The 27,381-nt window shown below is 26.3% G+C and overlaps 9 protein-coding genes across 9 annotated transcripts; 2 read left to right on the top strand and 7 right to left on the bottom strand. All coding sequences in view use genetic code 12, as the record gives it.

The window, feature by feature from the left end:
• Positions 1–348: 348 nt before the first annotated feature.
• On the bottom strand, positions 349–7,842 carry FMP27 (Fmp27p; the record flags this gene model as incomplete). Its single annotated transcript, XM_051765050.1, has 1 exon — positions 349–7,842. One exon carries the CDS (start codon positions 7,840–7,842, stop codon positions 349–351), a length of 7,494 nt encoding a protein of 2,497 aa, XP_051622427.1.
• A 1,735-nt stretch (positions 7,843–9,577) lies between these two features.
• Positions 9,578–10,417, bottom strand: SUR7 (Sur7p; the record flags this gene model as incomplete). The annotated part of the gene is made up of 1 exon (XM_051765039.1): positions 9,578–10,417. The coding sequence occupies one exon, from the start codon at positions 10,415–10,417 to the stop codon at positions 9,578–9,580; it is 840 nt and encodes a 279-aa protein (XP_051622426.1).
• A 1,611-nt stretch (positions 10,418–12,028) lies between these two features.
• On the bottom strand, positions 12,029–13,465 carry ATG15 (triglyceride lipase; the record flags this gene model as incomplete). Its single annotated transcript, XM_051765028.1, has 1 exon — positions 12,029–13,465. The coding sequence occupies one exon, from the start codon at positions 13,463–13,465 to the stop codon at positions 12,029–12,031; it is 1,437 nt and encodes a 478-aa protein (XP_051622425.1).
• A 677-nt stretch (positions 13,466–14,142) lies between these two features.
• SEC12 (Sec12p) lies at positions 14,143–17,148 on the top strand (the record flags this gene model as incomplete). The annotated part of the gene is made up of 1 exon (XM_051765017.1): positions 14,143–17,148. The coding sequence occupies one exon, from the start codon at positions 14,143–14,145 to the stop codon at positions 17,146–17,148; it is 3,006 nt and encodes a 1,001-aa protein (XP_051622424.1).
• Positions 17,149–17,298: 150 nt separating this feature from the next.
• Positions 17,299–18,540, bottom strand: HOC1 (alpha-1,6-mannosyltransferase; the record flags this gene model as incomplete). Its single annotated transcript, XM_051765006.1, has 1 exon — positions 17,299–18,540. The coding sequence occupies one exon, from the start codon at positions 18,538–18,540 to the stop codon at positions 17,299–17,301; it is 1,242 nt and encodes a 413-aa protein (XP_051622423.1).
• An 805-nt stretch (positions 18,541–19,345) lies between these two features.
• KGF54_000431 (Ran GTPase-binding protein) lies at positions 19,346–19,915 on the top strand (the record flags this gene model as incomplete). The annotated part of the gene is made up of 1 exon (XM_051764995.1): positions 19,346–19,915. One exon carries the CDS (start codon positions 19,346–19,348, stop codon positions 19,913–19,915), a length of 570 nt encoding a protein of 189 aa, XP_051622422.1.
• Positions 19,916–19,964: 49 nt separating this feature from the next.
• On the bottom strand, positions 19,965–21,461 carry KGF54_000430 (uncharacterized protein; the record flags this gene model as incomplete). The annotated part of the gene is made up of 1 exon (XM_051764984.1): positions 19,965–21,461. One exon carries the CDS (start codon positions 21,459–21,461, stop codon positions 19,965–19,967), a length of 1,497 nt encoding a protein of 498 aa, XP_051622421.1.
• A 1,365-nt stretch (positions 21,462–22,826) lies between these two features.
• Positions 22,827–23,426, bottom strand: KGF54_000429 (uncharacterized protein; the record flags this gene model as incomplete). Its single annotated transcript, XM_051764972.1, has 1 exon — positions 22,827–23,426. The coding sequence occupies one exon, from the start codon at positions 23,424–23,426 to the stop codon at positions 22,827–22,829; it is 600 nt and encodes a 199-aa protein (XP_051622420.1).
• Positions 23,427–25,334: 1,908 nt separating this feature from the next.
• KGF54_000428 (E3 ubiquitin-protein ligase) lies at positions 25,335–27,284 on the bottom strand (the record flags this gene model as incomplete). The annotated part of the gene is made up of 1 exon (XM_051764961.1): positions 25,335–27,284. One exon carries the CDS (start codon positions 27,282–27,284, stop codon positions 25,335–25,337), a length of 1,950 nt encoding a protein of 649 aa, XP_051622419.1.
• Between the last annotated feature and the right edge of the window lie 97 nt (positions 27,285–27,381).

The raw sequence follows: 27,381 nt of genomic DNA, 5'->3' as shown, positions 1-27,381 counted from the left end.
GTTACTACCTCCAATAATCATCATTTCCAATCATAATTGATTTGGGAAAGCTAATGTATTGGTATGCGAGGATTGTTTTTTATTTTAATGAAACACTTGGTATTCTACGTTTATGTATTATAGATTTAACGGGATATGTACTAGCTTTTAAGATCTTGAATTACTTACAATCTGCAATAATACTTTGAGTAAACTTTCGTCAAGGTGAAGAGCAATAGAATTTTTAGAATGCACCAATTTTGATGAATACTTAATTTTTCAGAAATTATAGAAATTTTACATTTATTTAATTTAATAAAAATTAATAAATATTAATAATACATTATGCTAAATATTTTAAAAAACGCTCTATAAATTATTTGTAATAGTTTTAACAATAGTTAATTCTTTTATGGGGATAAATTTTTCATATTTTTTAACTGGTCTTAATTGTGATGATTTATTTTCCGAATTTGTTAGTGTGTTATATTTATGTGATTGTAATTTATTAGATAATAATTTTCCAATATGAGATAATAAAGTTTTTATTATTAATTTTTTCATTAAATTCGTAAGGTCAATAAATGACATAATTTGATTATTTAATTCTATTTGTGGAAGGTTTATTGTGAAATCATGAACATTTAATATTCTTTTATACCCTTTATTTAATTTTATTGTTATTTGTAAAGTTATTGATTTAACAACTAATGATATTATTGAAAAATATTTTTTAGATCTTTCTATCATCTTATTGACTTGTTCATCATCTTCATTTTCTTCATCTGATATTGTTGATTTTAAACCTGATAATTTTGTTAAACTACGTTTATTTTTATTACTTGTATTATTACTTGATCCTGTTTCAGTATCTTTCTGCTTTTTCAGATGTTCTTCAAAATTTATAGATTTATTGGCACCTTCAGTTTCTGGAACTAAACCAAATTCATCATCATCTTTTGGATCCTCTAATTCTTTTTCTTTTGCTTCTGAACTATTTGTAAAACTCATGACTTTTGAGTTTTTTAAATCTTTTGTTGAATCAGTTTGGAAAATAAAATCCATTAATTTTTCACCTGTGATTTCATCAATTTTAATATTTAATGGTAATGAATTAACTTGCATATCTTCAACTACTTTTATTCCACCCACAGATCTATTCATTGTCCATGAAAGATCTATTAAATTGTCATCAATTTTTGCAACATCTATTGGATTTATAAAATCAGGAAATCTTGCATTTTGAATTAAATTAAAACCTTGCATCATTCCTATTTGTATTTTATTAAAATTAGATCCACTTTCATATTCTTTTCTTCTATAAACTCCTTTGGCTAATGCAATATCTAAAATTGGAGTTCTATCATCTTCTAAGATATGTAATATAAATTCATCAGCTTTAATTAACCAAGAAATTTGTGGATTATTTGAATCATCATCGAAAAAATCACCACTAAATACAGTTTTCAAAAATAAATAAATATCACTTGCAATTTCTCCACTTTCTAAATTTAATAACAAATAATTATTTAATTCTTCATTTGACAAGTGCTTTTTACGGAATGAATAATTTGAATTCATGAATTTTAAAGTTCGATAATACGATTGCATATTTTTAACTTTATCTGTCATACCCACTAAATCATCAGAATCTATTGAAAATTTCATTTTTTCAATTTTTTCTTTAATAACTTTACTCATTGGTTCACTATAAAACAAAAGACTAACGATTATAACATATAGTGTAAAATATTGTGATGATGTAGATGTTAAAACAATTGATGGAGTATCTATTCTTAATCTTTTTGGTGCCTCATCAACTTGATTATTGTTTAAATTAATTTCAGTATCATAAAATAATGTCATTACAGATAAATTTTGAATTAATAAATGATCTTCACCTGCCCATTTACCATTTTGAGTAACTTCTGGTCCTAACCAAGGTGGCCAATTTGATTTTGCACCATATGGATTTCTAACTGTGATCAATGGAGATAATGAACTCTTATTTAAAACAAATACACTAGCTTCTTTTAATATAACACCATATCTTTTCTCTATAACGTCAGGGTTTGCAGTTTCTTTAGTGTCTAAAAGAGATACAATTTTACCACTTATTGAAGGAGCTGAAACAATAACTACTGAATCTGGTGCATCTTCACTTTGTAATTGTATCTGTGGTGATATAACTTCAATAAGATAATCTTCTGATAATTCTTCTGATCCTTGTAATTCTTTTAAGATTTTATCAAATTTAACTAATCTTTGTTTTGCCGATAATTCCGAGGTGCCTGATTCATTTTGAGCGGTTGATATTCTACTTAATGATTCGGAAATACTTGAAGGATCATCTTGATTCATTGCTTTTTCAGTTTTTTCAATTATTTTTTCCAACATTGATATTGATTCATGTGATAAATATTTCCTCATATTTGCTTTTAATTGAACAAAATGAATATATTTTAATACTAAGTTACGACAATTAACGTTCCATTTCAATAGCATACTTAACCAAGTAAATTTATTATGGAAATGTTCATCATGTTTTTGAACTGATGCCATTGTTGAAGTTCTTTGATATATGATACGTTTATCCTTTTTAACACCTTCAATTTCTTTTGTAATGAATTCAATTCTATCCATTAAATCTTTTCCTTTATTTTTAATTTGTTGTAATGACCTTAATCTATCAGTTAAAATATCAATACGAACTTGTGAAGGATCTTTATCTTTAATTCTACAATTATGAATATCTTCATTACCAAATTGATCATCTTTTGAATTTTGTGAAGCATCTTGATCAGTATCTCTTTCATAAGAAAATCTATGAGAATACATTAATGGATAAATTCTGACTTTTCTTGGACAATATCTAACAGAAGGTAAGAATGCTTCTTCATAATCTTGAATATCAAACCAACGACGATCGTTATCAAAATAAATATCATACGTTGAATCTTTTTCATCATTGTAATTCTTTTTGTTATGTGAATATAAATTTTGAGTAAAACTTGAATGAACAGCTCTCATATCAATACCTGATAATGTTACTTCGCCAACATTAAAGATCATCTTCATCGCTTTCGTACTTTTTGAAAGTTCTTCATGATATAAAGTAACTGGTTCTTTCCTTTGATGTAAATCAACTGAGAATTCATCAATTTTAGCTCTTAATCCAACACATTCAATTCTATCATCATCAACATCAACAATTTCATCTCTATAAATATGTGACAAAAACAATGATTTCAAATAAAATGAAAATTTATTTGTAAATAAATGTTGAGAAAATTTAACTGATTTTTTACTTTCTCCAAATAATGGACCTTTTCTTATAGGTAACATCATATTACTTGCAAATAATTTCCACCAAGCGAAAAATTGTTCAAAAGCTCCTGGACTTAAATGTATTGTATTGTATGTATTTTCTCTATCAGCAGTTAATGAAATTGCCATATGCATATATTCACTTCTAAAACCAGCATAAGAATCATGACCATCTTTACAAAATTTAGGATTCATTAATTGAACATCATAATGTGGTTTAAATTCTTCAACTCTTTTACCATCAACTTTACGTTGTAATAAAAATCCAACTTTATAACTTATACCACCACTTAACTCAATTGTATCTTTTGCAAATACTTTCTTCATATAATCGAAATCAGGTCTTGTTTGAGAATCTTCAAGATAATAAGCAAAACAAGAACTTATAAAATGTGGAGAATCTGGTAAAAAAACTGAATCTAAACTATTTCTTGTCCATGCTAATAATGGCCCACCTAAATAATTTGGAATATACCATGAGACTGATTCTGCAGTAATATCAAAAAATTCTCTCGAATCATCATTCTTGTTAATTCTCCAAATAACGTTATCTTTAAAAGATAATACAAATCCAGTTGCAGTACCTAATAAATCGTAAGGATCTCTAGATCCTTTAAACCCAACTTCTAAACTTTTTCTAGTTTTAATAGTACACGAACCATGTAAAATATATTTCAATTTATCCCAAAATCCCAATTTTTCTGAAGGATCAACTGGAGGTTTTGAAAATTGATCAAAATTAAGCATAAATTGTTGAATTCCAAAGTTATATGAGGTTCCCCAAACAATTCTTGTTGGGTAATCTGAATCAAATTTACAATCTAAGCTAGTGTATAATTTAATACTAGATAATGTTTTTTCAACAATTAATGAATCAAATGGTGATTCACCACCTGGAATTAATGGAATATCTAATTTCCTAATATGTTCATCTTCAGTTACAAATTGTTCTGATATAACTAAAGGACCACGTAAAATTAAACTTGCATTACCTTTTTTACTTCTTGGTGAATATAATATAGGTAATGGATAATCTCTTAAATGCATTCTCATTTCAATAACTTTTAAATCTAATTGTGCAGGTATCATTACAGAATACTTTGTATCTTTTGGAACACCTTGTCCTACATCATATATGAAATCAGCTACATGATCTAATCCAAAATCTGGCTGACTTACTTTTAAATCAAATCCTTCCATTGTTATATTTAATAATGGTGCATGATATGGATAAGCAACAACATCTGTATTATAATCAGAATCAAATTTACATTCATTACCAAAAAGATATGTTTTATGATCTGCAACTTCACGTCTTAATTTTTCACGATAAATTGAAACTTTCCTAATCCATGATTCTGATATTGTGGTATTTAAATGATCAAGCCTTTTAAAATAAAGTTTATCATCAGGTAATTGACTTTCTTTGGTTTCAAAAAGGGAATATAATTCAAGTCTTTTCTTTTGTTCAATTCTACCTAATTGATAAATCATATTTAATTCAGATTCAAATGGATCATCTTCCATTACAAATTTTAAGTGATTTGATTTGACTGATATATGTGGTAACGGAATTGGTTGTTGTTGATGAGGATGTACAACATTTGAACCTTCTTTAGAATCATCAGCATTCAACAATTTAACTAAATGTTTTGCTAATTTTAAAGATATGGAAATGTTATCAAATAATTCATATACAATAAATTTATGAGGCTGAATTAATCTTATTGCATCTGAATGAATATCAATTTTAGGGTGTTTGTGTAATGGAGCATATAAATTTAATGAATCAACACAAACTAATCTACACCATTTATTTTCAATTGTTGGTGATATAGCTAATAATCTAATGAAAAATAATGATACTTTTGCAATTTTATTTTGTACATCGAATTCTAAATCTGATAATTGTAACTTTAATTTAAACTCTTTCGACAATTGCAAAAAACAGTTTACGTCTGATAACGTGATGTTTAATAATAAGAAATCTAGAATGTTGAATGATTGTTTTTGTCTTGGCTGTTCGAATTTGTTTAATTCCTTTTTGATTTTTGATTTGATTAATTTGATAGGAGCAATGATGAATTCCCTGATCAAATAAATGGAGCCAATTAATGTAAATAATTTGAATCTGTTATAGTTGATGTTTAGCTGACCGATTTCGGCAGCAAATAAAAGCTGGTTTTTTCCATGAAAATTACAAATTGAATCCATTTTCATTTCAATTTTAGGGAATTCTATAAATGGTTTTGTCTTTGAATGTTTTGAACTATGATCATCAGGCATTAACAATTGTAAATTTTCCAATGTATTTGTAATAGACCAATATTCAGTATCCACCAAAGAAGTTAAAGTTTCCAGTGATGCAGACGAAGTATCATCTAATTGAGGATTATCATTATTCAAAATTAATATTTTCAATAATTCTAACTTAATAATTATTTTTCTTAAATCATGATTTTGATCAAAATCATTCAAATTAGATTCAAATAAATCGCTTTTTGGAATTAAGACAGATCTTGCGCCAATAGTTAAATCTAAATTAGTAAATTTTAATTCAACTTGATTAATATAAGATGGTAAATATTTAAACAATTTTTCTTCCATTGATTTTGTTGGAATTCTACCTTCTTTTTCAAATTTTAATTGTTTTAATTCTTCATTAAATGTATTATTAATTCTACCTATTGAAAAATCAGTTTCTGCCAATTTGGTAACGTCTAGTAATAACCAATGTACGCCTTGGAAAATTTCTAAACTTGTTAGGTTTACCATTATTTTGTTCAATTCTATTGTTGTATTGACTGTTAAGTTTTTAAAGATATCTAATTTGACATTAAAGTGATCCAATTTGGCAATATCCTTTTTCCTTATTTTATTGTTAAATTTTTTGGATTCAATACTTGATTTTTCGTGATAGTTGATAGTAGGATACAAAACTTCTAAATCTGCTAAATAATCTCTTGATTCAGTTGTAGATAAATTAAAATTTAATAAGGAATATGAAAAATTTAATAATTGAGTATGTTTACCATCATGTCTTAGTATGAATTTTGGTTGTTCAACAACTAATTTCATATCTAAATTTGGATAATGTTCATTTATATATTTCCATACTCTTGCTTTTAATGATTCAACTTTTAAATCATCTGTATCATTTTGTTTTAAATTTTGTTCTTCCTGAGAACCTTGCTTTCTTAATTTTTGTAATCTTGACCATTTCTTTAGTAGTACTACATTATATAGTATGGCACTCATTTGTCTTGAATTAACATCGAATATGGGTGAACTTGCTGAGAAATATAATTCCATTACACAATTTTCAAACCCTCTTGATTGTGCTAATTGACTTACAAGATTTGATTTAAAAGTCAATGAATTATTTGGCATATTTAAGATTTCATCAGAATCTTGTCCATCAACTCCACTAGGTAATATAATTCTTTTTATAAAAAACATTTTGAATAATTGAACTGATAAAGTTATATGGAATGGAAGATCTATTTTTGGGTTGAAACTTGCTTCAAATCCAGCTGCATCTGGCCACATTCTTGATATATTAAATGAAACTGATTTAGTAATCAACTCCAAAGAAGTTTTTGGTCTATCTTCTTTATAGTATTCTTCAATTGACATATTATCATCAATTAAAACAAAAGGAATTTCTGAAATTTTGGAATTTTCAATATGTATACTTATGTCATTGATTAAACGATGTGCAATTTTTAATATTTTATCTATTGTTAAATTGGATTTAGATTTTGGTGGTGATGATTGTGATGATGTTGATGGTGTTGATGATGATTCAGATTTATTTTCCTCACGTATAAGGTAATATTTAATTGCATTAAAAACCGATATATTACTTTCTGATATATTAATTTTGGTTTTTAAATCATCTAATGATCCATTTTTATAATTTATCAGTATTTTAAATTCTATTCTAAATGAAGTTAATGAAGCAGGTCGTATTTTTTCTAAAATTTGATGATTTAAATTAGTTATAAATAATGAAGTTTTAAATTTTATATTATTAGTATTTCTACTACTTTTCCTTGATTGTTGATTAAATTTGACGTATGATATGGTTGTTTTATAATTTGATGCTGATATTATTGTTGTATTTCTTAATTCTAAATCTAATAATGGGAAATGCCGTATTAATAAACTAACGAAAAACTTTTTTATAAAATTTTTTGGATATATAGTAATATTATCTTCATCATCAATATTAAAAAATGACAGATTTGACAGTTTTGATTTTTGATTTTTTGAAATAGATGGGTATAATTTTATATATAAATCATCAATAATTGTCATTTTAGTATTTCCCCATAATCTAAACCTTAATGATTTAATTTTTATTAATCTATTTGAAGTTTTAAAAGTAATTCCATTAAATGATATACCATTATTTATTGTTATAGTTGTTAAATGGAAACCAGTAATAAAATATATAATATACCAAAAACATATCCAATAAATTACTACTATACATAAATTATATAGTAGTTTATCTGTACTACCCATCACCATTGGGTATTAAATAATACTTTGATATGAATGGTTGTTGTTGGTTGATGTTTGTTGAAATGAATAAATATAATTTAATAAATTTGGTTGCTAAAATTGTGTAATTATTATTATTATAAGAATTATTTATAAATATTAGAATATTATTATAAAACTTTAAATTCTCTTTAATAATTATTATTAACTAAATTTAGTTAAAACAAATTTATACTTGTTAACTAAATTCCAATATTATCAATTGATCCAATTCGTACCTATCTATTTTATTATTTTTAGATCAAATTGATCAATTGATTTATAGATGAGTTTTGTGAATAGAATAGGTTGATATTATATTTATTTTTAAATGTATAAAATATTATATATTTTGAAACCAGCAGAAAAATTTAAAACATTAAATATTTAACCAGCTATGATTAATATACTATACTTAAATTTTATTTTTATATAAATTAATAAATAATAATACATATTTTCTGAGATTATTATAATTGAATTCATTTATTCATTTGTTTTACAATATTTTCGTTTCTAAGCTTACTAATTTGACCTTATACAACTAAAACCTTGTTAAGATGAAAGTTAACTTTAAATTTAAAATTTAACCCTACATTATCTATTATTAGTTAAGTTTTAGTAAAAAGAGGAGTAAAAAGGCTGAAAAATACGATTAAATTATACGATGATTTATTTCAAATGTATCTAAAAGAATTTTTCTACACATATTTTATATAATAGTCCAATTAATTTTTTATTTCAACAGAATTATAATAATCAATTTAACGTGTTCGATAAAAAACCCTAATATTATGATTTATTCAATTTAATATTTAATAATATCTCAATTAATTTATTATATTCTCCTAATAATTGCGGATTACAGGATGTTTTGTTATATGCTAGTCTTATATATATAGGTTGAAGGAAGTTTTATTTTCCGCAAGGGCAGAATCTGTTTTACAGATTATTGAATTAATGTAGAGTGTAGGATTAGATGAACTACTTTACTAACAGTTAACATATGATATAGATACTCTTCATCCTTTATGATTAAATCAGCTTTTTAATAACTTAAAAAGCTGTTCACAAAATTTAAGATATTTTTGTTGCAAAATTAAATGAATTTTCATATTTAGGGATGAATTTTCAAAAGAGCTCAAAATGTCGAGAACAAATGACTACGAGTCCAAAGTTGAATGAATTGATTATAGATTTAGAACAAAATGAAAGTGTAGTCAATAGATGCAAATGATTTGTTTACTCATAACAATAAACTATGGTGGTTCGGCTGTCAATAGAAACGACATGAATTTTGGTTTTTAGACAAAGAAATATTTGCGACACGAAAACTCGAAAAACGTAAACAATCAATTTTAGAATTTAAATTACCAAAGTAAGTGCTTGAGATCTCAAGTGGTCTAATATTCAAAAAAGATACGAAATTTAAATAAAGACTAGTAAAGATTTTGTTTCTTTTTTTTAATTAAAAATTAATAAATTTTATTAATACACAAATATATAATAAAGATTGATAATCTAATATTATGATATATAAAAAATTGGATTAAAAATGGTAACGTATTTTAAAAATTAAATTAGTGCTTATTGTTGTAATGTCAATTGGAACGTCTTATAATGCTTGAACTTTATTGGTATCAAAAGTATGACATTGTCTATTGGAATTAGTATTTTATTGTCTTCCTTTGATTTTAGTTTAAATTCTAAGTTATCCTTTAATTTAAACAGAATCTTCATCAGTTACTTTTTGATTTCTTTTAATTTTAAAAAATCTAATACCACCACCATTTACATTTTCATCATCAACATTTTTAGCTCTTGTAAAAGAAGAATCATCTCTTGTAATTCCAGCTGAGCCTTGTTGTTGATGTTGTTGTGGATGTTGTAATTGATTACCTCCTTTTTCACCATTAACTCTTTTCATATGTTTTTTATAACTATTTACAATATTAGCACTTAAAGTAATAACCCAACAAATTAATAAACATGCAAATGATGCCCACATAATAGCCATTGATTTAACACCAATACTAGCCGATCTATCATCTGAATGGAATGCTTGTTTAGCTAATACAACAACAGCAGTTTGGAATGAAGCAAATCCAGCCATAAAGAATAATGCAATAGTAACTAAAAATATAACAATTTTATCAATAACAACAAAACAAAATCCTAATAAATCAATAATAAAAGCTAAACCTGCAAAACCTAATGCAATTAAACAAAAAGCAAAAGCAAATCTACTTAAATAATAAAATGTAGATTGTTGACTTTTAAATTTTTCAGGTATATTATTAGTTGTATCAAAATTATCAACTGGTGATAAAGGATAAGCTGGTCCTAATAAACAATTACCAAAATCATTTTTATCACAAACACCCCAAAAAGTCCAAGCAGATCTTGAAGCAGGAGCATTTGGTATAGATCTAGTATCTGCTTCTAACCAATAAAATTTATTTAATGGTGTATGTTTTGATGAACCTGATAATACTGTAAATATTAATAATAATATAGCACCTGCTAAAAAAAATAAATTAAAAAATGTTGATATTACTTTCATTCTAAGGTTGGTCTAACTAGATGATATATAGATATTATTAACCTATCAATTGAATATGAAAAAGTAATAGGTAAATGAATGATAATCTTTTGTAGATAAAAAAGGGATTATAAAAAAAATTATAAAAATTTAAAATTTCAATAAAAATAATAAAATATTAAAGTTAGATGATTAAAATTGAAAAAGAAGCTTTTATTTTTGATGAAGAATAAAAAAAAAGACCATCTGAAATTTACTTTTTAAATTAATACAACAAAGAGAAATGTAACAATTATTAAATTCGGATTTTTACATTGAAATTTTGAAATGATATATGTTAAATTGTTAATTATGTTTAAAAGTCTCATTAAATTTCATGTATAATTTGGTTTTAGTCAACTCGACCTAATTTTTTATATTTCTATTTTATTGAAAATTTATCTGTTTTGTGTATTTGTTTACTTTTTTCGATCTTTTAGTTAATTTTGCAACTTAATTAAGTTGTTTATTATACGAGAAAACTCGTTCTGGAAAATAGGCTAGAGATTGGCTTTACTAACACCATTCACTGAACATCATAAAGTATATATTTAAGTGCTCTACTTAATACGCCTACTATCTACCCTTCAATTATTCTCTATTATGTCATTCGAATTTTTCTTATTTTCCTTATTATAATAATTAGACTATATAGTTCTTCTAAATTACACAAAATCTAAATTAGGTACAATTAATAACAGAAAGAAGAAGTTTGGGTTACTAATTAAGTAATTTTTAAATTTTAGTGAGGCAGTCTCTTACAACTAGTATTTTTATGCATTAAATTAAACAAAAACTCGAAAGTAATAGCAATTATAAAAAATGAAGAGAGGCTTTACTTCAATCAAATGGTCTCATATTTAATATTGGTCTTCCATTTAATTAAATTGATTCATACTATTATATTAAATCAATTAAAAATTTCTTTTTTCTTTAATTTGGGGCATTAAAAAAAGGAGAAGTTCTTAATTATTTAATTTTTTGATGATTCAAATGATTTCGTAAAATTTTGGATCTCTCTCGAAATATTGTGATCTTATAATCAACACAGCCATTCGATTAAAAAAATGACAATTTTAATTACTTACATCAAACTTAGGCTTTCATCTCCATTCTTTGAACTTTATTCTAGTATTGAATCTAAATATAAAATTTTATCAAAAGAGGCTGATCTCGTTAATTTAAACTAAAAATTTCAATATATAAAAATAGATGATTAGCATGTATCAAAACCCAAATTGTTTAATTTTTTAGTCTGATTTTTCACTTTACTCTTGCTTCCCCTTTTATTTTTAACATTATACATTCAATTATTGCTTACAACTTGTAAAATGACATTTGAAAGGTTAATGGTTGATTTTCTTCTTCCTTATTATTTATATTGGGCGGTTTCTCCACAAAATCTCTTACTATTATTTGTTTCTTTTTTGTACGAAGTTAAATTTTTCAAATTAGATCTATGATCTTGTTTTGAACTTAAGATCTCAATACAATTGTTAAATTGTCTACGAGGATCTTCAAACAAATGCTGCCTACACTAATTAATTTTAAAAAATTACTATTAAAATGCAAAAAATCATGATGTATTTTTATTTAATCATCTATATGACTTACAAATCTCCAATTAAAACAATCTCTACAAGGAGGTTGTTCAACACATTTTGCAGTTTCATTATAAGTTAATATAATATCATCAATAACTGTATGAATTCTATGATTTAATAAATTAACCCTCCAACCTTTATCACCAACAACATCATAAACACATTGATATCCAGTATGACAAGCAGTTTCCATTGCATAACCAGCTAATGAACATGAACTTGATGCTCCATTACATACTCCCATATAAATTGGATCAGCAGTATTTCCAAAATGCCATATATTTTCCATATGTTTTGGTAATCCTGGTGGTTGAGGTAAATGTAATCTTTTTGTTGCTAACATTTCTCCTGGTGCTTCATATGCAACTACTGGTAATCCATAAGTTCTACCTAATAAAGATGCCATTGCTCCACCTAATGAATGACCCGTAACCCAAATTTCATGTGTTTCTGGTGAATATAATTTTGTTACATTTTTATAAATATCTAAAGCAGCTTGATAAAATCTATCTTTTCTTCTTAATTCTTTTTCAAGACAATCTTGATTACATGTATATGCTTTTTCATAACAATCACATACTGTTGTCCACATATATCCAACTCTAGCACAACAACATGAAAATAATAAATTATCATTAATTTTATCAACTCCTGCAGTTTCATCACTTCCACCACCTGGTAATCCAGCTCCAGAAGTTCCTTTTATTCCAATAACAACTGTCTTATTATCACTACTAACAAATACGTGACCTCTCATTCCTATTTTCTCCCATCCAAAATTTATATTATCATCAGTATCATTTGGTTCCCAACCTCCAACATCTATCCAATCTGATTTTTTTTTTTCTTCATCATCTTTGGGAAAACGTACATATGAATTTGATGATATAGTTGCTAAAGTGATTACTGTATCTCTATCTGTAATATTAGGGACAGTTATATCATCATCTATCCATTCTAAATCTATTTTATTTAATAATGTGGGGTTACCATTTATTGATCTTGAATAATCTAAATATGATTCTATAAAATTTGGTTCGTTTCTATATTTAAGTCTTTTTGAAATGGAATCAGTGGATTTAAATGGTAATTTTATTGTAAATGGATTTTCATGTTTATATATCGATGGCCAATCGTGTAAATCATCATCTTCTTGTTGTGTACTTATTTCATTTGATAAATTTATAAAATATTCTTTATGTTTTTGTAAATATTCATTAGTTATATCTAATCGTTTATGAATTTTGTAGTCATCATTCCCTATTCCATGATGAAATATATGCTTTAGTTGTAAGTTAAGTTGTTCTGGGTTTGAATTAGGTAGTAGAATCTTTTGTTGTTGTGGATGTGATGATGATTGTGATTGATTTATTAGTAGTATTCTTGATAATGCATTTATTATGATAAAGTATATTATACTTATCATTCTATTTTTATATGATTATCTATTATTGTATATGTTATAACTTCTACTTATTTAGAATGATCTATTAATTATTTAAACATCTAGTTTATCTTTAATATAATATTTTATTATTTTTTGTATTATCCGAGACTTAGCATTTTGCTTAAATTTAATAAATCTATTTTTATATCACCATCACTTGTAAAGCGGAAAAATAATAATATTACTATGATGGCAAATTCAGAATTCTATTTAAACTAGAAATAACTTTAGTTGTTATTATTTTGAACATCTGGCTATATACTACTATATTGGTGGTATTAAGTTCAATTTTAGGCTTTACACAGGATTCTTCAAGTTTTACTTTTGTCTTTGCACAGGTTTCTCCACGTTCTATTTCTAGCTTAAGTGATAGTATTTAAGATACTTAATACTTTAGTAGAATTGTGATCATTTAAAATGTATGATTACTTAAATGATAATAGAGAATAGAGAATAGTAATAGAATCATTTATTGAAGTAAAGTTAATAAATGAACTTATTGTCAGGAAACTTTAGTTTGCGACAATTCCCAAATCTTATGACAACATCTTTACAATTCTCTTTCTTTAGATAGTTAGGTATTCGTGTTTTCTTTTTGAATCTCTTATATATAATAATTTAGTTGCCATTTAATCATTAATACAACCACAATACAAATGGTAAAAGAGCAATCATCAATTGATTTAGGATATCCAATCTTTGGAGCTAAATTTATAAATAATAAAACAGTATTAGTAATTGGAGGGGGTGGAGAAGGTTCAAATGGTATACCAAATAAAATTACAGCATTAAAATGTAGTTTTAAAACAAATGAACAAAATAGAATTATACAAAAATTTAGAGAAATTCAATTACCTTCAAATGAAGATTCTCCACAAACTTTAGATTTTGTTAAAACATCAAATTCAATTGATAATATTGGTAATTCATCAGAATATCAAATCTTAGTTGGATGTAATCAAAGTTCACAATTAATTAAATCAATGAATATTAATAATAATGTTCGTAAATATAAATATAATGATGAAGAACATTTAATATTTGAAGATGCTGCACAATTTGAAGAAGAATTAGATGGAGATTCTGATGAATATCCTAAAATTATTAAATTAGCATCAAATAATTCAATTGGTTGTATAATGACTTCAAAATTACCTTCAACTTTATATTTTTTCAATCCAATTACATTGGAATTAAAATTTAAATATAAAACCAATAATGAAATTAAAGATTTTGAATTTAATAAAGATGGATGTAAATTATATTATATTACATCAAGTTCAATAGTCACTTATTCAACTGAAACTAACTCAATAATATCTGAGAAAAAACTAGCAGATTACAAATTATCAAAAATAAAATTAATCAATGACTCAGAACTTTTAGTTTCAGCAACTTTTAAAAACAAAGGTGCATATTTATTTAAATACAATTTATCAAATGGAAAAATTACTAAAGAACAATTAATCTCCAGTAAATTTAATAACATCGTGGCTTTAGATTTATCGAATTCTCAAGGTTTAATTGCTGTTGCAGGTAATGATTTATCATTAACTTTATTACAATTAACAAATTTAAAAATCATCAAAACTTTTAAAAAATTACATCCTTTCGCTATAACATGTGTTAGTTTCTCACCAAATGGTACTAAATTAGCCACGGGGAGTGCAGCTAATATTTTAAATGTTATAAGAATCCCACCAAAATATTTATCTAAAAAATCCTTTTCTGCATTTGGAGTTATAGGAACTTTAGTTCAATATTTATTTACTATTGTATTAATGATATTTATTGCATTTGGATTACAAAAATTCCATGAAGCTGGGAAATTTAACGATCTAATGAATTATACTGAAAATTATAGAGAGTATGGTTTGGAATATGGGAAAATCTTGTATGATTATGCTGGAAATTACGGTAAAGTAGCATATAATTATGCTGAAAATTATGGGAAAGTAGCATATGATGTTGCTGAAGAGTATGGTAAAAAATATGGATCAAAAGCTTTGGAAGTGTATATTGAAAAATTTGGTAAAGCTAATCATGAACAAGATTTTAAAAATACTTTAAATGATATTGTACTGGAAGTTACTAAAAATTTTGATAAATTAACAAATGCTGAATTTGATAGTGCTACATTAGATCAAGTTAAATTAACTACTTCAATCTTATCGACTGATTCATCCACCAACATTTATTCATCAATTGTTGAATCTCCAAAAAGTATTATTAGTTCAAAATTATCAAGTTTATCTAAAGAATACATATCATCAGCTACTGAACAAATTTCAGCTGATCCTACTACTTTTAATGAAGTTGAACCAGAATTAGAAAAACCAATTGAGATCTTAAATAATCTAACAGCAAATGAAGAACAATTAGATAAAGAAATCACAAAGGAAAGAGAAGATAGAATTATAAACAATAAAAACAAAGAGGAGGAATTTAAAGCAGCCACATCAGCGGAGGCTTCATCAGATCCAACTTTCTTCGATGAAGTAGAACCAGAACTTGTCAAACCAATAGAAATCTTAAACAATTCAACACTTGACTCAGAGCAATTAGATCAAGAAATTACCAAAGAAAGAGAAGATAGGATCAACAAAAACAAGCAAGAGTCAGAAAATTTAGCAAAAGATATTCCAAATTACGAAGACGCTAAAATTGAAAAGTATGAAGATGATACAAATACTGAATTAAAACCAAATGAACTAGAAGAAGAAACTATTTTACCAACTGGTGATGCATCACCACAAGATGATGATGACGAAGTTGTTGAAGAGATCATTGAAGTCGTTGAAGAAGATGGTAATGATGATGAACAACACCAAGATGTTGATGATGCTTATAGTTCAGATGAAGTTGAAATCATTGAAGAAATTGAAGAGATTGAAGAAGTTGAAGAACCTCAAGAAGAAGACTTACCAGCTGTGGAAGAAACCACCACTGATACTGAAAATATTGGAATTACTTCAGACGCTGTTGAAGAATCAGAACCTAAAGCTAGTGGTGAGGAATTAATTGAAGTAGATACCGAGGCTGAACTTCCATTAGAAGTTTCTACAGGTACTGAAGAACCAAGCCAAACTACTGCTTCAACATCAGCAGCAACCGAAGAACCAATACAAGTCGATGTAGAAACAGAAGAAGTAAAATATACACCAGAAGAACCGACCCCAATTGAATCACAAATAACGGTTGAAGTATCAGGCACAGGTAGAGATGAACCAACATTAAATGAAGAAGAAGTTGAATTAGAAGTTGAAACTTTTGAAAGTCCATTAGTTGAAATATCAACTCCTTCAACAGAAGCAATGCCAGAAACTACAACTGAATTAGAACCAGCTAAAGATGAGCCAAGTATTGTTGAGCCTACTTCATCATTATCAGCATCACTGATTGATGAGAATAAAGAAGAATCAAGTAATTCAGTTATTGATGAAGTTAAAGAAGTCTCAACTAATTCACCAATTGTAGAACCGGAAACTACAACAACTTCAACTTCAACTGAAACCACTGAAAGTACAACAACTATAACCACTACAACCCAAACAACAACATCAAATCAAATCAAAACAAAAACCAAAAAGATCACTCGTACCATCAAAAAAACTTCATTATCTAAACCAACTAAAAATCCAATAGAAAAAGATGAATTATAATTTAATAAAATTTAAGTAATTATTCATTATATAGAATCTTATAAATATGTAAATATATATACAAAAATTTAATTTAATTCATCAGAATTGTAGAAGATCTGGAAATTAGAAAGACTTAATAAATATAATTATATATTCTATTCTATATTATTATACACTTTTCCAAATTTTAGCAGAATAATGTTTTACAAAAGCTAAATGATCATCAATCTTTTTACCACCATCTTTTTCAATATCAATATCAGACGCAAAAGAATTAACAGGCAATACTAATATATCACTAACTAATTTTGGAGTAGTCAACTCATGAAATGCTTTCCATGTAACTTTTTGAAACACAGAAGATAAAATATAATCATTAAAATATTTGAAAATAACTTCTGTCCATATAGTTGAACCAGTCCATTGACTTATTTGTTTTGATTTTTGATTTGTATTTCCAATAAGTTTTAATTGTCCATCAGTTGAAGAAGACATACTTTCTATTTTTTTCAATCTAGTAGTTTCAATAATTTCTGCAATAATTTCTCTTAATATTGGATGACCAGGTTTTGCTTGTATAACAAATTGTCCAAATTCCAATCTTTTTACAGAATCTTGTCTCCAATTAGGTGAATTTGAATCTGTTTCAATTGCAATTATCATTCCAATATCTAATGGTGATACATTTTCTGGTGTCCAATTTGGTATAGGTTGAATTGGAAAAGTATCAATATCTGCATAAACTCCACCTTTTGCAAATAATATTAAATATTTAAAAAAATCCATTTTCAATATAACTTCAGGTAAATTTTCAAAAGTTTCAATAACTTCAGGAATTTGTTTATATAAATATTTAATCATTGTATGAGTTGTATCATCATTAAAAATTTCATGTACAAAACCAGGATTTTTTTGTGCCCATTGAGTTTCTCCTTCTCTATATTTTTCATCAAATCTTTCATCATTTAATCCATGTTTCCAAGTTTGCCATATATATGCAGGGAATTTTGAATCTGGATTATATGAATAAGCAAACATTAATTTTTCACGTATTGAAGATTGAGAATTTGGAGTTTTTAAATCATGTAATTCTTTTAATATTAATTTATTTTGTTCTTCTAATTTTGCTAATTTTTGTTCTTGTAATTGAAACCATTTTTTATTCATTTTTTCAATTTTATTTAATAATTCATCTTGATTTTTAGAATTTTCATTAGAAAGAAAATTACTTAATCCTAAAATTTTATCATTTGGTAAATTTGTTGATATGACATCTTGAAAATTTTGTGCTGGATTTATACCTGGTATCTTATTGAAAAATGTTAGTGATATAATTATTAGTATTATTATTATGATTGGTATTATGAATTTTCTTTTAGATTTTGATGATGATGAATTATATTTCGTCATTTTCTCTCTATTGAATATGTGTATGTAAGATTTTGATTTAGTAGATCTAACCTACTAGTATTGAGATCTATAACCTAATTAGATTAAGGTTTTTTTCTTCTTTTAATTGTAATTTGTAATTATTAAAAAAACTTGGAATTTTTTCTAAAAATAAATTTTTGATTTTTTCGTAAATTATTTAAAGATTAAGAAATCTGAAAAATAATATATCAATTAATATTTTATTTTTTCATTTAACGTATTAATTATTATTATTTCATTAACGAACTAGATTTTGGACTTAATTTTAACAAAACTTTTGAGCTATGATTTGAAAGCTCGTTAAAAAATTAGTCCAATTGCTTAAGGTCTATATATTTCGAATCCTAATTGAATAGTTTTGATAAGACGCGTGTTTTTTGACATCTTTGTCGCAGATCTGTTGTGTGTCAAGAAAATAGAGTTTGTGAAACATAACTTACAATTTTACGGTGATGAAGCACAAGACGAAATCTAAGGAATCTTTTTTTGATCCAAAGTACAATAATAAGTCAAGTGACTTAGACGTGAATCATTGAAGCAAAGATGTTATTGATCGGTGAATAATTTGTTGTTGATTTGATCAGAATATTGTGGATTTTACAAAATATTTTCAAATATCACACAAAATCAACTAATATCTAGATTTGAAATTAATTGCTTCAAGACATGAAACTCATTGAATAACAACTTGATAAAGCTACAACAATTTACCAATTTAGATCAATTCCACTATAAAAACCCTAGCTATACTTACATATCTACAACTCATATAAATTAACCAATAATGACAGCAGACAACTCAAAAACAGAGTTATATGGAGGTGCAATAACGATAAATAAACTTCCATCATCATTCATAGACGTATCTCAAATAAGACAAATTCCTGACACTCAAGAAGTATTTATAAACGAGATCAACAATACATTATCATACGATCAATCATTAATTTTTGACATTCTAGAACAAGTTGAATCAACTAATTATAATACTGCAATTGAGGAACATTTACTAGATATTGCTCCGCCAAATACAAAGAATTATCCAATTGAAGAATTTAAAGATACTATTGGTGAGAAATTTTTTAGTTATGTCTTTTTCAAACCTGAGTTTAAAAGAACGGAAGACAATCAATCAAAATTAAATATTATATTGATTTGTTTAATTAGGATTAATAAAGTGAAGACTGATATTTTGATACAATATAATTTACCACTCAAACTGGATTTTAAAATTGAAGAAATTAATTTGATCAACCCAAAGAATGAAGTTGACCAATTGGTCATTGATCTGTTTAAGTTTTTTAAAGAAATTTGCTTAAGTTTTACTATTGAAGATTGGAATTTGTTCGGTTAAAATTTTAGTAATGCATTTATTTCAATTCTATTAATGATAATTTAGCCATTTACTCAACTTTTACTATTTTAGTTTTATGTTCAGTTGTAGATGTAAATGATTTGAATAAATATTTAACAACACTCGTTAAAATAATCAAAATACCAATAATTAAAGTAATTGTAGTAATTGAATTAATTCTATTGAATGTAGTGATACCATGTGGAATTGAAACTTGTAAATTTTTTTCAGCATTCAATTCTCTAGGATGATAAAATACAGTATCTTTAGCGAAATAATTTTCATAGTTGTTTCCAATTGAACTATGCCTAGTTGTATCGAATGGAGATTTCGATAACATTTCTGAATCTTTAATTTTACATGCAATGAAGTATTTCGGTTTTGAGTTTATGATGTTAGTGTACGAATTTTGTAAGGTGTTATTATTTTGTGGTAATTGATATCTTGAATGTAATGTTAAATTAAAATCTTTTTGATTTTTGAAGTCGTCATCTAATTTGAATAAAAGCTCTCTTCCCCATTGATCTATTTTGTATTCTGGTAATTCTAAGTCTTGAAATCCACTACTAATTAATAAGGTTGTATTGATTGGTACATTCTGATATTTGTCAAATATCAATGACTTGTTCAAATTTAAGTAAATGAATGAGTTACAATTTATAACATCATCATCAATTATAAATGATTTTTTTTCTTCATCTTCTTCCAACTCCGGCAAACTTATTTGTGTATTGAAAATTGGATGTAACCCATTATTTATCAAATTTGTTTTATATTCGCCTTCAGTCAAGTATCTATGTCTTGGCTTGAAATGAAACATAGTTTTATACATATTCTTGTCACTTTCTTCTCCATCTTTAGTAGTCTCACTTTGCCCATCTAGAATAACTCTTAATCCACTAAGAACAAGGTCATCTTTTGAAGTTGAAACCTTTGAATCTTTTAAAAATATACCGATTTCTTTGTACTCCGTTAATTTTAAGTTATAATCCAATTCATTTGAGGTGAATATTTGACGTAATGTTATTTGATTTTCTTTGACGTTGTTTTTGTATATTAAATCAAAAGTTTTGTTATCGTACCAGTATTCTTTATTACCACCTGGACTTTCCAATCTTAAAATTGAAGGTGATAAGTCATAATAATACAACGAGTCTACATGATTTACCCATTGCTCTTCTCCAATTTCTAGCCCAATAAATTCATGTGTTATTTCCTTCAATTCCTTGAAAAATTCAACATTATCATCATTATTAATTTTGTTTCTTGGTTCAACATAAATATTTATACCTGATGTAAATTCAAACGGGAAAAATTCATTGATACTTTCATTCAAATTGTTCGACTCTTCATTAAATTTAGATTGAATTCTTAGTTGATTTATATGTTGTAACTTTTTATTAAATGGTATTGTAAATTTATTTTCAACAAGTAATGGTTTGTCTGAACTAGCTGACTTCAATATTAAAGTTGTTTGATTTAAGTGTTTTATAACGTCATCATGATTCAATGCGTAATTTATTATAGTCAGTCTTTGTTTTATCATGTTATATAAGTTGTTTGATCTAGCGATTCTTCAGGATCCAAAAAGTGGTTGTAAAATTCAAATCGATTCAATTTTAGACAACACTTTATCGCGCCGCACTATATTTACTTATTAGGGAATTACTGGAATGTGCTATTATATACAATATTACTTCACAATAATATTTTGCAACTAAAGATTAGCATACCAAAAACTTTGCCATTGAGTATATATTAAAAAGAAAATGAAATCTTTTTTACAAAGAAGATTCATAAAATTTATTCGTCATTTGATCACCAGCATTTATCCATACTAATGTAGAATTATTTATTTATTTATTCTACTAACTTTAAAATTTTAGTTTTCATTATCGATTGAGAAATATTTGTGATACATTTCACCCATATAAGTATGGAATTTATCTGAGTTGACTACCTGAGACGTTTTCCGACCCGATGGACAAATTAATGATTTTATCAAACTTGGAAAACCAACCTTTGGAGACAAACTTAACTAACTGACTGGACTATGATTTGAAATAGACACTGAAGTGAAACAAGTGATTTATTTGGTGTTTTGGATAATTGATTGACAAACCTTTTTAACTTTGGAACTTGAGATACTTGACTGTGAATGGGCACGTTGTCTGAAAAAGATGGATAGTTGACCTTAGTTCAACTTTTGATACGGTTCATCTAATTAGAGCTAGCATGGATTTGTTCATCCAAATGCAATTGCATTTGTCATCTGGATGAACTGAGTTTACTTGAATAAATAATTGCTTATTGTTTTTGATTAAATACAAAGGAGAAAAATATAGAAAATATTTTGATACTTTAAATTTGCGTAAATAAAGCTGCAAAATATTGTAGTAAGGTGGTAGCAGAATATGAAACAATTTGGAGATAAATTTGAAGTTGCAAAAAATTAAAAAATGGCAATTGGATTCCATTTCATTAGTGCCATAGATAGTTTAACTTGATATCGTTTGATATCAATACCCAACTTTAGGTTTGACAGGATATGATTTATAATTGCCCAATTATTGTTAAATTCGAAACATGGAATATGCATTTGATATCTGATTGAGATTTAGAAATAGATTTGATTTAAAACAGTCAGCGTTAAATGTAATTACCAGCAATTAACTAGCAACTTGATATCAAACTAGGAATCTGAGATTAAAAAGTTTTATATTGTATTAGATTGTGATTGTGTCTTCAAAGATCTATAATTCTTGGGTTCTACTAACATGCTTTCGGTTTAAGTTGAAAATCTCGTATATATTAAATCAAATTAGTAGAAGGAAAGCAAATACATAAATTTAAACACCAGTCATAGCATCATATCAACCTCGAACTCAAGGATTTGGCCCAAGCTCATAAATCATTGGACATTTCTTAAAAATTCAACGCCATCATTATTATAGTTGTTATTTAAAAATAAACTTGATGCATTATTTTTCAAATTCAAAAACAACAAAGAATTCAAAAATTTTAAAACGCTTGAGTTACTATCACCACTGCCCATGATTATGTTTGAAAATTTGAAGGAATAACCGGTTAAATAATAGTAAAATTTTTCAAAACCGTTCAACATCATTTGTGGTAAAATCCAGCAGATATAATAACTAGTTACAACAATCAACAGTAATACAACAAGGTTAAACCATATAGTTTCACCAAGTGATAAGATTGCTATTGGAGTTGAATAAATATATTGATAGTATAATTGATTGAGTTTGTATGATAAATAATTGTGGTTCTTTTTATGGTTTTGTTGTTTTTCTAGCAAGATTTGTGAGTATGATTTATTAAATTCTGTGATTGGGTCATCTGCATATATACATTTTGATAATAATTGTTCTTCTTCTGGTTCTTTGGTTGTTTGAGTTTTAGTTGATGCAGGTTCTAATGGTGGTGTTGGAGTTAATGGAATTGGTAATGAAATCGAATTAATATTTAATGTTCTTGTTTCAGTTGACATTATATTATTGATTGAAAATGAATGTTTATTCTGAAAATTTGAAAGTGTTGTAAATAAAATTTTTTTAAATAATTAAAGTGTTGCAAATTATTACAAGTAAAAGCTTAAGTGGTAATCTTGAAATAAGGTTTTGCTTGTTTGAAGATTTTAAAATTTGAGAATGAGTATACGAAACGAAGAAAATGGAATGAAATAAACAAGTGACGAGTTGAAATGAAAGTTAGTATGAGTTGTGAATAAGTATTCAATTAAAAAACAAGCGATTGACAACTTCTTATATATAAATATATGTCTTACTAACCTAAATAGTTACACATTATTGATTTTAGTGTAATGTTTATATATTCGGCAATATTAATAAATTTTCAAACCATTAAAATAGTCATGAAAAAAATAAGTAAATTTTATTAAAATGTAATGTAACGGAAAAAAATAGAACTAGTACATGAATCAACCAACAAGACGTTTATCAAAGTAGCCCAGAAATTCATGATTATCTTTGAAGACTTTTCCTTCAAAAGTACTCATACAAAAAAAATTACAGTCTCATGAATCGAGAGTCATTTGACTTAAATGATGATTAATAATTATTTTTAAAAATGTAGAGGACAAAAGCTTAATGTTAAAGCCATACTGTTATCATCAATGTCTCTATACATTAAAAGTTTAAATTTGCTTTCGAGATGAAAAAGATAGAATATTCCATTAATTCCATTTTTCAGTTATTATTTAACAATAGAATACTTCAATTAAATTCCGATTTCTAACTAAAAATACTCTATTCAACTTGTTTAGATTAGTGAAAAGAATATACGGTTAAATTAAATTCTATTTTTAAACTGTTTTAATTAAAGCATTAAGTACAAAGTATTAAAATTTTCTCCAAATAAGCCGATAGGACAATAAGAAAAATTAAAGTTAATATGTCAAGTCTACTAACATGTACAATATACTATAATTAAAAAATTAGTAAGATGATTATAAAATTACATTTGCAAGTAAATAATATACAATAATTGCGTTCTTGATTATAATTCCTCTTTACTATCATGTAGTTATGCTCAGCTATTTTTTCAATGAATCTAATGCTTATAAAACCTTAAGATAGAGTTTATTCAGTAATTTGTAGTTAGTCTCACTGTTGTTGCTCTGAGAAATTTACAACTTGATTAATTATGTGAAACCTTACAAGAAAGATTTCGGAACCATTCGGTTGTAAAATAGCAAATTTATGAAATTTTCGTGAGAAAATTAATTTTAGTAAGCTTATCCACAGTAATATTTAAGTATTTTAGCGCTTTTGTATCATCATCTGAGCTATATTTACAGTAAGTATTTCTTAACTTTCATATATTTACGAATCAACTGAATTACTTTCGAAGAGGACTTCACTATTTTGAAACAAAGTTGTGAGGAAAGTTTTGTTCGGAAGTCCTGAAGCTCAATTGACCAAATTGAATATTTCTTATTTTGCTTCGTCAGAACAGTTGCGTCTATTAAATAGTATAATTATAAAAAAAAAATAACGTCTAACATCCTCGTGTTTTCGTGTCTTGCTTCTTTTGCTTTAAATTTAAAATTCTGGTTACGATTTTGCAAAAGAATAAAAGTTTAAATTGGGTTTGAAACATCTAATTAGAATGTGCGAATAATACAGCCAGTATGCTACATCAATCCCACAAAATATATTACGTTACCAATCGGTAGTATAAATAGGAGTCGATATCTTATCAAAAAAGAATACAACTTTACTGCTGGTTTAGCTGTAGATCAATTATTTCTTTTGGTCTGAATTGCTATAACTGAGGTTTATACATACAACGCTGTTTTAATCAAAAAAATATCGTCTTTTTTATGAAGTGAAAAAGTACAGGCCTATATATAAAAGTTCCTTTTGTCGTTAACTCATTAAACTTGCCATAATAATCTATCTTGTTTCTTTTTTAATTTTTGTTTCCTTTTATCAATTATGTCAATGTCATTTGATGAAGAATCATTAGTGAATGTGACTGAATTGTTGGACTCTTTACCCCAAAGGTTTGGATCACTAACTTTTACCTCATTAACTCTTGGTATAATCTTTTTGTTTGATTTTCTTTGTAATGCTGGAAATTTATTATCGTCTATATTTTTGGAATTAGATGCTAGTGATGCAGATGAACCGTTCCTTTGCATTGATGATGACGATGATGAGTTTAATGAATTTAATGTAATGTCTGATTTTGAAGTTTTTAGGACGTTGTTGTTATCAAGATAATTTGGAATGTATGGTGGACTTAAGCTTGATAACATTGGAAAACTTTGCTTTTTGGTTGCTGTTGGTTTCTTTTTCAATACTGTAGTGTAACGTGTTGGTTGATTATTTGGGTTTATGTAGTTGACTTTTGTTGGTTTTTTCAAAGGTGGAAATTTATCCATTGATGTACCAGTTGATGATTCTCCATTCACCCAATTTTCACCACTTGAAAAAGAATTTGCATTTGACTTACCTCCAAGTATTGGGAATTGTTCACTTGGATTTTCTTCGTTTTCTTGAATTAATATTGATATCAAATCTTTACTGAGGTCGTTGTTTTTATTGAAAAATTCTGAGAATTCTTTAACCAAAAAATTTAGTTCTTCCAATGATTGTGATTGGAATAAGTTTTGTTTATAATACATTAATAACTCTTTTGCGTTAATCTTTTTGGATTTAAATTGTTCATTAACTTTCATGAATTCATTGAATTTCAGCTGATCATAATTTAAATAATGCTTTGCTCTTTCTTCAAATCTTTTCTTCTTGATTTCAGGAGATTGCTGATCTTCATCTTGATCATCATTTGAACTCAACCATCTGGAGTTATTGAAAGTTGATAATTGACTGAAATGACCATTTCCATTGTTATTGTTGTTTTGAGAGTGATGATAATGAGAATTAGATCCTATAACTATTCTTTGACCATTACTTAATCCTCCATGTTCTTTTAACATATGAGCTGTCAAATCTAAATCATCTCTAAACACAACAAATCTTTTTTCAACACATGATGCAACTGTACATACATAATGTGATTTCGTAAAATGTTGATATAATGAATCATAATTTTTGTAGTAATCTGCATTTTTGGGGTTGGTTTGATCACATATGTGACATCTTTCGTGTTTATCCCTTATGTGAATATTTAATTCATCTTCTGAGTAGAATCGTTTTCCATAACAATGTTTACATTCAGGATGTCCAGTAAATCCATCTTCATCTCCCTGTGATTGATGCTTCTGTAACAATTTATATGTATACAATGGTAACTCTATCTTAAATGCCTTTTTGTATCTAGAACAGATTAAACAGTAATATTTTCCATGTTTCTCCTTAGCATGGTCACTTAATTCTTTGAAGCTATTAAATATTTCCTTACAAATTGAACACTGATTTGATAATAAATTTAAGGTATCTTTCAAAACGTAATCTTGGGTGAAATAAATCCTATATTTTTCGTCAAATAATAGGTTGCTCTTATCGTCAAACTCTTCATAATCTTTATTTAAATCTTCTGTAATTATGACTGTATCATTTTCACTTCTACATATTAGACAATTGTTCTTTTCATATAAAGCTCGTTGACGAAATGTACATTTATGACAAGTTGTATGATTACAAGGAGTTAACGCTGCAAATTCTATTCTCTCTGCACATATAACACATTGTTGACCTTCGGGTATTTCTTCTTCTTCTTCTTCATATTGTTGTTGATTTTTTGTCACATCATCTTTATTTCTATAACCACCTCTCCTCGGTGTTGACGCTGATTTCCCACCTCGACTAACCCTTGACCTCTTAGGTTCTTTATTGATAGTCGCATTTGTATCTGCGGACATTTGAATAATGCAGGTGGTTGTAATTTGTGTTTAATTCTAAGGCAGATTATGTTGCAAATTTTCAAATTCTACTATCACAACTAATTTTTTTTTTCAA

This window comes from Candida jiufengensis (assembly GCF_024610255.1).
Source record: "Candida jiufengensis strain CBS 10846 chromosome Unknown scaffold8, whole genome shotgun sequence".
Taxonomy (NCBI): domain Eukaryota; kingdom Fungi; phylum Ascomycota; class Pichiomycetes; order Serinales; family Debaryomycetaceae; genus Lodderomyces; species Lodderomyces jiufengensis.
Note: the sequence above shows the minus strand (reverse complement) of the source record. Positions and strands in the feature narration are given on the sequence as shown.